Raw genomic sequence first — 11,540 nt, forward strand, 5'->3', positions numbered from 1 at the left:
TGTCAAAGTCTTGAGAAAGTTAGTGGTTCAATCACTTTCTAAGACACATAGTGAGTTCCTTTGGGACTCCTATGAGATAGACTATGACAAGACCCTTAATGATCTTATCTATTTGCTTGGTTCTGCTAAATCAAAAATGATTTAGTGTACTAGTAAAGCAAATTTGATTAGGAGATCAACTTCCCAAAACTTTATGGACAGGGACAATAGTGACACAGGAAATCCAGAAATGCATTCTCTTCCCAATGGAAAGGGATTGGCCATAGTCAACTTGGTTGACCAAACGGTAAAGAGAAAGGCTAAGTCTGAGATAGTCTCATGTACTATTACCTAAGGATCCATATATTTCTATTTCCAAAGGAAGGAGCTTTGGTTATGAAGCTGCCAAACTTACCTAAGGATGATAAAGTCAATAAGTTTGACTTTATTTCAGGTAAAGTCCATGGTCTAACTCTATTAAGTTCCTACTTGGAGATTCTTATTACATGATGTGGCTGGGTCACATGTTGATGTTTTAAGAATCAAAGAAAAGTAAAGAAACTTAAAGGAAGTATATGCTGATTCTGATCGCGAAGATGGATTTCGATCGCATGGTTCGGTGATCAGAATTTTGAGCACGTGCTTTAAGAGTTATGATAGATTGCTTAGGAATAGATGACAACAAGTTTTCATATACATCTGCATTGTAAGGATTAGTTTTTCCGCAAAGTTTTAAAATAAAAGAAAAGTTTTTAATTTTATTTATTTTAAAAAATATCCTTACAATGGCATTTAGGAAAAAAGATGTTGTTTATATGATTCCATTGATAGCAATATTGGAAATATGAATTTGAGTCATTCATTTGTGGTAGTGTCTAAATTTACCAAATAAGGAAAGATTCTCATCACCCAAGTTTCAGTTGGATAGAAACTTGGAATCATGCAAGTTGTATAGTATGATGAATGAGAACTTTCGAGCATTGGAAAATTAAGACTAACTGCTTGTTCACATGGATGTGTGAGTCAAGAGAAGGACTAAGGGATCAAGTACACTTTCTTGTGCACTTGTCAAAGTCCACCACAAAAGATGGATAAGACTATTCGTCATGATTTACTAAGGTTTAGTAAATATGATTATACTTACAAGCTTAAGTATAATTCTGAAGCATTGAAATTTTTTTCAATGTATGACAGAACGAATAAGAAGAATCAAAGTAGGTAGAAGGATAAAAGTTTCTCAAATCCGAAAAGATGGGAGAGTCCTTTAGTATCATGTTTTAAGATCATCTTAATGATTTTGAGACCTTATCACAATTCATCCTCTAAGTACATTCTGAGAGTTAAGAAGAGGAGTTATGAATTGTTGAAGTGGTTAAATTAAGAAGATGATTCATACTTCATTCGAAAACAGTTCATAGAGTTATACTCTAAGATTATAACTTGAGTGACATGTCTTAAAGAAGGTTTAAAACACTTGTCAAATGTAAGAGTAAAAGTTTTCTACTCTTGTACATTTGAAATTGGTAAGTTGTGATGTTTTGGATAAAACAAAGATCAACTAAGGCTAATTGTGTTAAGTGTCTGTCTTGATTAGAATCCACACACTATCTCTTGAATATTTGGCAAGAAAGTCTTATAGGTCAGGGAGACAGTGGGAGTCTAAAAGATCCTGAAAGGGTTTCAAGAAGTAATCAAGAACAAAAACCTGTATTTCATCACTAGCACACAACTAGAGGTTTATAACCTATCGTGTTGACATTTCTGTGCCCATTCCAGTTAAATTGGCTATACATTTGAGTTCTACATGTTCTCAATTGTTTGGATAACTACTTGGAAGCAATGGCAGGCCCTTGAGCTTCCAGGTGGCAAGAAGTTAAGATTGCACAAGTTCAATCCATATGAGTTAGGATTTGTCACTAACCTAGTCATGTGGTTATGGTTTTGACAAATTCACATGGATAGGAACGCTTACACCATAAAATCTAAGTGTCATAAGGTTTCTCTTCGATTCATGAAAATGATGGTAAGGAAACTCTTTCACTAAGTAGATTTTAAGTAGATAGCAATTGTGATATTTGCAGTTCTCAAAGTCGTTAGTGGAGCGTGCGTGGTTAACCGGCACACTAACATTGACTTATGAGAAATGGCAAAAGGTCTAAACAATTTAGACTATGATTATGGCATCCCTTTTCATAGTTCTGAAATTGTTTAGACACACATGTGAGCTATCTAAGAGAGGTGTATGATATTGATAAAGTCTTATCAAGGCAATCTAGTATCAGAAATCTGAACTTTGGTAAGAAAGTCAATAAAGTATTGATTTCTAGAAGTCCAATTGATTTTTGGGTACATGTCGAAGCTAGTGGGAGCATAAGTCTTATGCTATTAATCATCATGTTAGTGGGAGCATGATAAAGGTTGCAAGTTAGCAATGTTAATTATAGAAAACAAAAGGTATCAATTGGGAAAAGTTGTTTTGCTATAATTAAGGGAGAGGAAATTATACTTCATCTCAAATCTAAAAGCTTAGATTGAGGTCTTAATCGTATTTAGTCAAGAATATATATATATATATATATATATATATATATATATATATATATATATACATATATATATATATGAATTTCATGTTGGAATGGCTCAACATAAGGAAATTCTATGTATGGGTTCATTATTTGCGTTCTAAATTTCGATTATGATTACGGCATCCCTTTTCATAATATGAATTATGAGAACTTGGCAAATACAAATGGAAATATTATAGCAAAAGACTGGTTTAGTCTTTATGTGAGACATCATGAATCGTGTCCCATATGCTTCAGATATAGGATCGATTACATGTGTTATATTCATCCTTTCTAAAATTTTCCAAATGCCTGGGGCATTAAGAAGGGAAAAGGTCTAGAATCGGATATGACTAAAATGATTAAGCAATTGTTGAGGACAATCTAAGGTTTACCAAGGATTGGTTGCTTAAGGACAGTTGGAAGTATAGTGTTGACTTTGGAAGGACCATATTCGCATAGTCTGAAAAGAGGAAACTCTTGTTCGGAAGTGATAGTCAAAATGGAATATGGAAATGGTTCAAAGTTAGAAAGTATTCAATATGTAAGATTAGGAAACTTAATGCAAGAAGGATGTTTCCAAGGAGTTGATCTCCGTTGGAATACTCTGTAATGATTGTTGCCAAGTCTGGTTGAATTTGTGTATAATCATTACAAGAGGATCAATGCATATAAGTTTAGAATCTAACAGATTTCAGTAAATGGCATGAATTTGGAATTCTTGCATTTGCAGTAAGGGTTTGGGACTGTGAAAAGATGATCATTGGAGTTATGCTCAATTTATCTATTTCACAAAGTAAAGATCATAGACAAACATAGTATGCATACTTTGTGTATGGCATGACTAGTGTTTAGAAAACATAGTGTACATGCTTGGAGCATGGAACAACTATTGTTTTAAATTCAAGTATAAAGTTGATAAAACCGAAACAATGAATAATGAGTAATCAGTATGGTGATAAATAAAAGTGTTTATTTATATTCATAGGGTTTGATATCATATTTGATTCATTTATTCTTGTGTTTCACTTTGCATGTTTTGACTTCCAGGATAAACTAGGTTATTCTTCTGGAATGACTAAGTTATTCAAACCATCCACAGTCGGTCATATGTTGGAAGTAGATATGAATTAAGACTGTCATGGTTTGGCTTGTAGTCTAAGATGTTGGACAAAGGGCTACAACACTCATGAGTGCTCATAAGTTATGAGTATTGGATTCAACCCGCCCTCATTGGAATCACTTCATGGATTTTATCACGAGTGATCATGAGACGATAATATCTTATATTCTTCAAACCTAGAGATATGAGTTGTTACTATGAGTTGGTTGTACATTGATTGCACGAAAATGCATTCGGTAACTCGGTGTTATAAAACGTGCCTTTGTGTATGATTCAACAAGTAGTAGAACAAGCCATATGAGTCGAAGTTTATCCATTCCTTTTACCTTCAGGATAAAAGCGATATCTGTGGTCCCCTCGATGATTTAATGATGATACATGTGAGTGCTTGGCCAAACCAGGACTGATTTGATTTGTTCAATCAGTCAGTCATCATGAATCGGAAATCGGGAAACAACAAATGGACAGAGAGAATGATTATAATCCATGTCTCAGTCCATATGATATCTAGAATGGAGGAATATATGATCCCTTATCTAATGAACAAGTTCGTTGACAAGATCAGAGTTCGACAACGACTTTAAGAGCTACGATTGCCAGTTAGGTTTTGAAGTCATACTCAATAATAGTTATAGACTTATCCAAGTGGGAGACTGTTGGATTAATGTCTAAGTCCACAACTATATTTGGTATGTACTTGACCCGACCCGGCATGGTCCATTTGGGTTGCACTTCACCGGCACAATTTATATGGATAGTATTTTGAGAATAGTATATTTATGATTTATATTAATATATTATAAGTTCTAATATATTAATATAATCATATTATTTAATTAGTATTGATCAAGAATTAATTTATAATTAATTAAGTGATCAAAATGAACTAATTAAATATGGACTCTTAGATATATATGTGTAGTGGGTCAAGTTCATTTAGGTTGGGCTAAGTCTTCATGGATAGTCCATGGAGCTTTAACCCATGAATCCTAGGAAATGAAAGGTCATGGGTATTAGGGTTTAACCCTAATCCTCCACACTATATAAAGATGTCCTTGGTTGGTGAAATGGGCACTAGTGTGGGTACACTAAGAGGGCTAGCCAATTTCACTAGAGAGAACCAAGTATCCATAAGTCTTCCAAGGTGTTTTGGTGATTTGTGATTACATTTGAGGCTTCCACACTATTGGGGCTAAGCGCTTAAAGCTTGAAGACATCAAGCTACACCAAAAGGTATGTCATCTAACTAGTCTTTGTAGTATAGTTACCTCATAGTATGCTAGTTAGGATTAAAGCCTTGGAAATTTCTTATTTGCATATATAATAGAGAAAACATAGATCCAAGGTTTATAGGGTTGCATGTACACCATAGGAGTGTTAGAATGCTCAAAACCCAACAGTAATGACAAAAAGCACAATCCTAATTCATAAATACAAACAAATTGTTCAAATAACATTAAAAATGTTTAGTTTCATAAGGATTTTAAAGAGTGATCAGTATTATCGGCGCTAAAAAAAGGATGAAAACTATGATTAAATTTTATTAAACATAGATAATAATAATGCAACGTTATAATTTACAAGTTAGTACTTTGATTAATACATGATAATATTCAAATAATTATTAAATTATATATATATATATATATATATATATATATATATATATATATATAGAGAGAGAGAGAGAGAGAGAGAGAGAGAGAGAGAGACTTAGGTTCAAATGTTTTTACTATCTATTGTGTGCATGTATGATTGATTCTGGACCGAGCATTTTAGTTATCTTAAGAAAGTAATTAATGCATATTAAATGTTGAAGATTTAATTAATACCGATTATATCTTCAACATGTAATATACATTAATTACTTTCTTAAAATAATTAAAATGATTGGTCCAGAATCAATCTTACATGCACACAATAGATAGTTAGAACATAATTTTTTAATTTAGGACTATATTAAGGGTGTGTTTAGATAAATTAGCTTATATCTTATTAGTTTATTGCTTATTAGCTTATTAAAATAAACAGTAAGCAATAAACAACAAGCAAGGGGTGAGATGCTTATTAAAATCAACTTATTTAGCTTATCCCTACAATAATAACTGATTTTTAAGGATTTCTATCCAAACACTTAAACTTAGGGGTTGTTTGGTAGGATCTGAATTATTAAGATCTGAATTGTTAAGAGGTCTGAATTTCTAAGTGGGTCTGAATTTTTAAGATTTGAATTTTTATCATGTTGTTTGGATGGAACATCTGAATTGCTGTCTGAATTATAAAAATGATCATTTTACCCTTCTGTATTCAATATTTCTGTTTATAAAATAACTAAACCACTTCTTAAGTAATTATAAAAATATACATATAAAAACTATACAAAATCCAACATAAACAAAAATCAAAATCATACATAAACAAATGTGACTTTTACACCATGATCGACTAGTCGTTACATAAGCTACATCATTGTGATTACAAGACCTTGTGATGCATAAAGTATAAGTAGTGCATGTGGCTTTCCCATCTCAAATCATTTGTTTTATATTAAGTCACCAGGTAACTATACCTGATATAGCATCAACATATACAAAACATGAAACCAAAAAACATGAAAATGCAGCACAGGGGAAAGAAGGAAAAAGCACAAATAACATGAAAATCATTTTCATTGATTGAAAATAAGAAAAAAAAAACACAGAGGCAAACACAATACATGGGAAAAAAAAGAAAACAAACGCATCCTTGTTCTTGTTCTAATAAGAAATCAACAAACATTTGGAGAATTACTGATTTTATTCTTCTTGTAGATTTGTATTTTCAGATGATATCTATAATGTTTGGGATGTGATTTAAACTTGAGCAGGATGGATCATTAATCAAATTACCTTGCACATTTCAAGCAAAACAAAAGAAAAAACATAGGGCAAAGCATATGATTGCAGATTGGAGGCGATTTCAAGCAAACCTGGAGGGCTTCGTTGCCGACGGCGATGACGTCGTTGCCGGATGCGACGTCGCTGGTGGAGTCGGAGGCAGAGGCGGTGGTCGGCTGGTGGCGGATAGGCTGGCCGGTTTACAGATCGGAGATGCAATGGGGATGAAGCGTCATGTGTTGTGAAAAAGAAGAGAGAAAGTGGGGATGCAATATTAAGGGCAAGCGTGTCTCTTTTTTATTCAGACTTGGTTTCATATATGAAAAAATAAGAGGCATATGATAAATTAAAAGGTAAAAATTCAGATGTTACTAAACACTCTTAATCTGAAAAGTTAAGAGGTTGCCTTTTAATTTGTCAATTAAGAGGCTACCAAACAACCCTTTAGTTGTGGTTAGGGGTGGGCATGGTGCGGTTTTTGCCGAAAACTGAACCGAAAACCGCAACTTCGATTTTTTGAAGTTTACAAACCGCACTGTTCGGTTTTTATGCGGTTCGGTTTTTGCGTTTTTTTTTGGTTTTTTGCGGTTCGTTTTTTTTTTTTTTTTTTTTTTTTTTTTTTTTTTTTTTGCGGTTTTTGGTTTTTGTTTTGCCTTTTGGTTTTTTGCGGCTGAATTTTGAAATCAAATGACATAACTTTCATCCAATATACTTTTAATGTTTGAATATAATAAGAATTAAATATAATATTTTTTTTCAAATTTATATTAGATAATATCAATTAATGTATTCATAAAACTGATACTATCATCGATAATACTCTTTATATTTAAATGTTAAAAAATGTTATAAATATTATTTGTTCTTATAAATATCATTAAATGTATGCTTAAAAATATATACAATTATCCTTTGATAAGATATATATTTATATCTATAGAAATTTTAATTGTCACAAGTTCTTCATTCTTACAAACATCAACACTTTATATACATATATATGCGGTGCGGTTCGGTTTTTTGCGGTTTTTGTAAGACTAGAAACCGCACCGCACCGAACATTTTCGGTTTTTGCAAAATTAAAAACCATACCATCAGTTTTTATTTTGGTTTCGATTTTTCGATTTCGGTTTGCGGTTCGGTTTTTGTTTATCCCTAGTTGTGGTGGAATAAACAATAAGAAGTAAACATATTTTCTATTTTTTTATTTATATTAAAAAAAAACGAAAATCCAAACACAAATATGGAAAATATATAAAATAGATCTATGGTTCGAAGTCGCTTCTTTTCAAATTCACGACTTCCACATCTAGGGTTCCCTGCCCTCGTCGTTCTCTCAAAGAATCACCGTTACCAATAACATCCCCGGTGAATAGGTAAGATCTCCATCTCACCGATAACGTCCGAGTGGGCGGTGCACAGGTACGATTTTGATTACTTTTTCATTTTACTGACGTTCTCTGTGAAAGAAGGTCTCCATCTCCCATCCTGTTAACGTTTCGGTTCTCATGGGCTTGTTTACAGGAGTTATAGTCCGGTGTTCACGCTACAGCCTCGTGGAAGGTCTTTGGTCTCCACCTCCATATATTAGTTCCCGGCGTGATTCGCCATATACTATCATGTATGCTCTAAATTATTTTGGGTACTAAACTCGGAAGGTGTTGCAGTTAAAGTTAGAGGTTTGAGTAGTAGTAGTAGTTATTCAAACAAGGCTCGGTCCGACGTCTCTAGGGTACTATTATCATCGTCCTCCGCCACGACTGCCGCGGCCGCCATGAGCAGCAGCAGAGTAAGAAACTTCCGTCGTCGAGCAGAGGAGGATGACAACGACGATGAAGATAAAGAAAAAACCACCACCACTATCTGCAAAAAACCACAATCAAAACCCGCAACAGCCACTCCAAAACCTAAGAAACCTAGTCTCCTTAGCTTTGCGGATGACGAATCTACGGACATCGTTACTCCAATCTCTCGAAACCGCCCTTCTAATCAAAATAAACAACCTAGTTCTTCCCGTTCATCAAAACCCTCATCTCTGTCATCATCGTCAACTCACAAACTAACGTCCGCGAAAGACAGAAGTTCGGCTTCGTATCTTCCCTCTAATGTACAGCCACAAGCCGGCGTTTACACCAAAGAAGCGCTCCTTGAATTACAAAAGAACACCAAAACCCTAGGTAGCAGCACCCCTCGCCCTCGGCCACCACCATCTGAACCGATTATTGTGTTAAAAGGTATGGTGAAGCCTGCTATTGAGGATTCATTAAAGAATATAAAAGGAGACGATGAAGAATCAAATAGGATAGGATTAGGTGGAAAAGGGGGAAATTTAGATGGGGGCTTGATACCGGACCAAGCCATGATAGATGCAATTAGGGCAAAGAGGGAGAGACTGCGACAATCACGGGCTGCTGCTCCTGATTACATAGCATTGGATGGAGGGAGTAATCATGGTGAAGCTGAAGGTCTGAGTGATGAGGAGCCTGAATTTCAAGGAAGAATTGCCTTGATTGGGGAGAAAAGTGAGGCTAAAAAGGGTGTTTTTGAGGATGTTGTTGTTGATGTGAGAAAAGAGAATTCAGAAGGCAATGGCAGTGATGAGGGTGTTGTAGATGAAGAAGACGAGGAGGATAAGATGTGGGAAGAGGAACAGTTTAGAAAAGGTTTAGGTAAAAGGATGGATGATGGGGTGGCAGTTAGAGGTATGAGTAGTAGCAGCAGTATTCCAACCATCGCTCAAAATGTTCAGAAAAAAGTTGTGTATCCAACTGTTCCAGTTGCTTCATATCCCTCAATTAATGGTGGTCCAAGTATTGGAGGATGGTCATCAGGTTCAGATACGATATCCATATCACAACAGGCTGAGCTTTCTAAGAAAGCCTTGCATGAGAGTGTTCGTAGGCTTAAGGTGTGTTTCTATGCTGTTTCTGTTTTCTATCTTATCAATTATCATACACTACTTGCATCTCAAATGTTAAGGTAACAGTTGTAGAAACAGCAATTAGCATATACACTATTTTCCTTTCTTCTATTCCCTCGGCCCCTGATCTATGTAGGTAGTAACGCCCTCCTCTCTAATTCAGCAAATTGAGCAAGCAAGCAAAGAAAGAAATAACCATACAAATGCTGTGGGCATAAATCAACTAAACTGCCTCAATCCATGAAACCCTAAGTTACCAATTTGATGTCATATAAACTGCATTTGTTGGACCCAGGTTGACCCGAAGATTATTGAAATTAATAAAAACAGCTAATTCATAAATTGTTCAAAATATAAGATACAAACATGTACATGTGGGGGGTGATAATTCAGAATATGATCTTGTCAGGAAACTCATGGACGGACATTAACTTCATTGACAAAAACTGATGAAAATTTGTCAGACTCATTGGCCAAAGTTATAGCTCTTGAAAACGCTCTTACAGTCACCGGTGAGAAGTTCATCTTTATGCAAAAGCTTCGTGACTATGTTTCTGCTATATGTGAGTTTTTGCAGGTAAGCTTAGCTTGTTTTTATTCGTTTGCTAACTAACTAACTAACAGATAGAAACTTATAATTTAGGAATTTTGTTTAAAACGTATTTCAGGATAAAGCTCCGTTCATCGAGGAGCTGGAATACCAAATGCAGAAACTTCACAAAGAACGCGCAGAAGCCATTTTTGAAAGAAGAGCAGCTGATAGCAGCGATGAATTAATGGAGGTGGAAGCATCAGTGAATGCAGCAATGGTGGTCTTCAATAAAGGTGGAAACACAAACTCCATGGTTGAATCTGCTGCATTAACTGTCTCCCAGGAATCACGAAACCTTCCGGTGAAGTTGGACGAATTCGGGCGTGACATGAATCTACAAAAGCGTATGGACATAAAACGAAGGGCGGAATCACGACAACGGCGGAAAGCCCGATCGGATTCCAAAAGAATCCAGTCCATGGAATCTGATTCCGATTCCCATTTAGTAGAAGGGGAATCCAGCACGGATGAGAGCGACAGTGAGAGTACCGCTGCTTACGAATCCAACCGCGATCAGTTGCTTCAAATTGCGGGACAGATTTTTAGCGACGCGGATGAAAATTTCTCTCAGCTTTCATCTGTTAAAGAAAGATTTGAAATTTGGAAAAAAGAGTATGCATCTAGCTACCAAGATGCTTACATGTCGTTGAGTATACCTGCCATCTTCTCTCCTTATGTAAGGTTGGAGCTTTTGAAGTGGGACCCACTTCATCAAGATTCAGATTTTATTGATATGCAGTGGTACGTACATGTACATGCTTCTTGAAAAGAGAGATGAATAGCCCAGCAGTTGAGTTAAGTGGGTGAGTAATCTGCTGCTGGCAAGGTCAAATGGTCAAATGGTCAAATGGTCAATAGGTCATGTCATTGGATTGATTCATAAAAAACAGTTAAATTAAAAAAAAAGAAGAATAACTATTCTCTTCCTTTTGTTTGTTTATTACTATATATATGCAAAAGGACAATTGTCTTTTATCTAATATTTTTTTTTTTAATTTTTAATATGTATGTTTTCACTTTTCAGGCATGAGTTGCTGTTCAATTACGGTCAACCTGAGGAGGAAAGTAAAATTGACCCGGATGATGCTGATGTGAACCTTGTACCTGATCTGATTGAAAAGGTTGCGATTCCTATATTACAGCATGAAATAGGGCAGTGTTGGGATACCATGAGTACAATGGAGACAAGAAATGCTGTTTCTGCTACAAATCTGGTGTTTAGATATGTCCCCCTTTCCAGTAAGCCTGTCACTGAGCTTGTTGCTGTTCTCCGTGACCGCCTCTCTCATGCTGTCGCTAATCTCATGGTATTTTTTTTTTTTTTTTTTTAAGAGTTGATTTATTAGCTGTATGCTTTTCATTTTCATTTGGTTTAATTTAATGCACAAAACAATTGATTAACAAACAAAACAGGTCCCGACATGGAATACTGTGGTGCTAAAGGCAGTACCAAATGCAGCTAGATTTGCAGCATATAGATTTG

The 11,540-nt window shown here is 35.2% G+C and overlaps 1 protein-coding gene across 1 annotated transcript in view; it reads left to right on the forward strand.

Annotated features, from left to right (window-relative positions):
- The first annotated feature begins 7,818 nt into the window (after positions 1-7,818).
- The window catches only part of LOC145100864 (transcriptional repressor ILP1-like), a 4,332-nt gene continuing 610 nt past the window's right edge, over positions 7,819-11,540 (forward strand). The window contains 6 exon segments of the mRNA XM_079037987.1: positions 7,819-7,967; positions 8,070-9,453; positions 9,875-10,042; positions 10,134-10,798; positions 11,082-11,364; positions 11,471-11,540. The exon segment at positions 11,471-11,540 is cut by the window's right edge and continues 223 nt beyond it. Of these exon segments, the coding sequence (XP_078894113.1) occupies positions 8,320-9,453; positions 9,875-10,042; positions 10,134-10,798; positions 11,082-11,364; positions 11,471-11,540 (2,320 nt within the window). The 5' untranslated portion in view covers positions 7,819-7,967; positions 8,070-8,319.

Source organism: Lactuca serriola, chromosome 4 (assembly GCF_051521515.1).
Source record: "Lactuca serriola cultivar US96UC23 chromosome 4, Lser_US96UC23_V15, whole genome shotgun sequence".
NCBI lineage: Eukaryota > Viridiplantae > Streptophyta > Magnoliopsida > Asterales > Asteraceae > Lactuca > Lactuca serriola.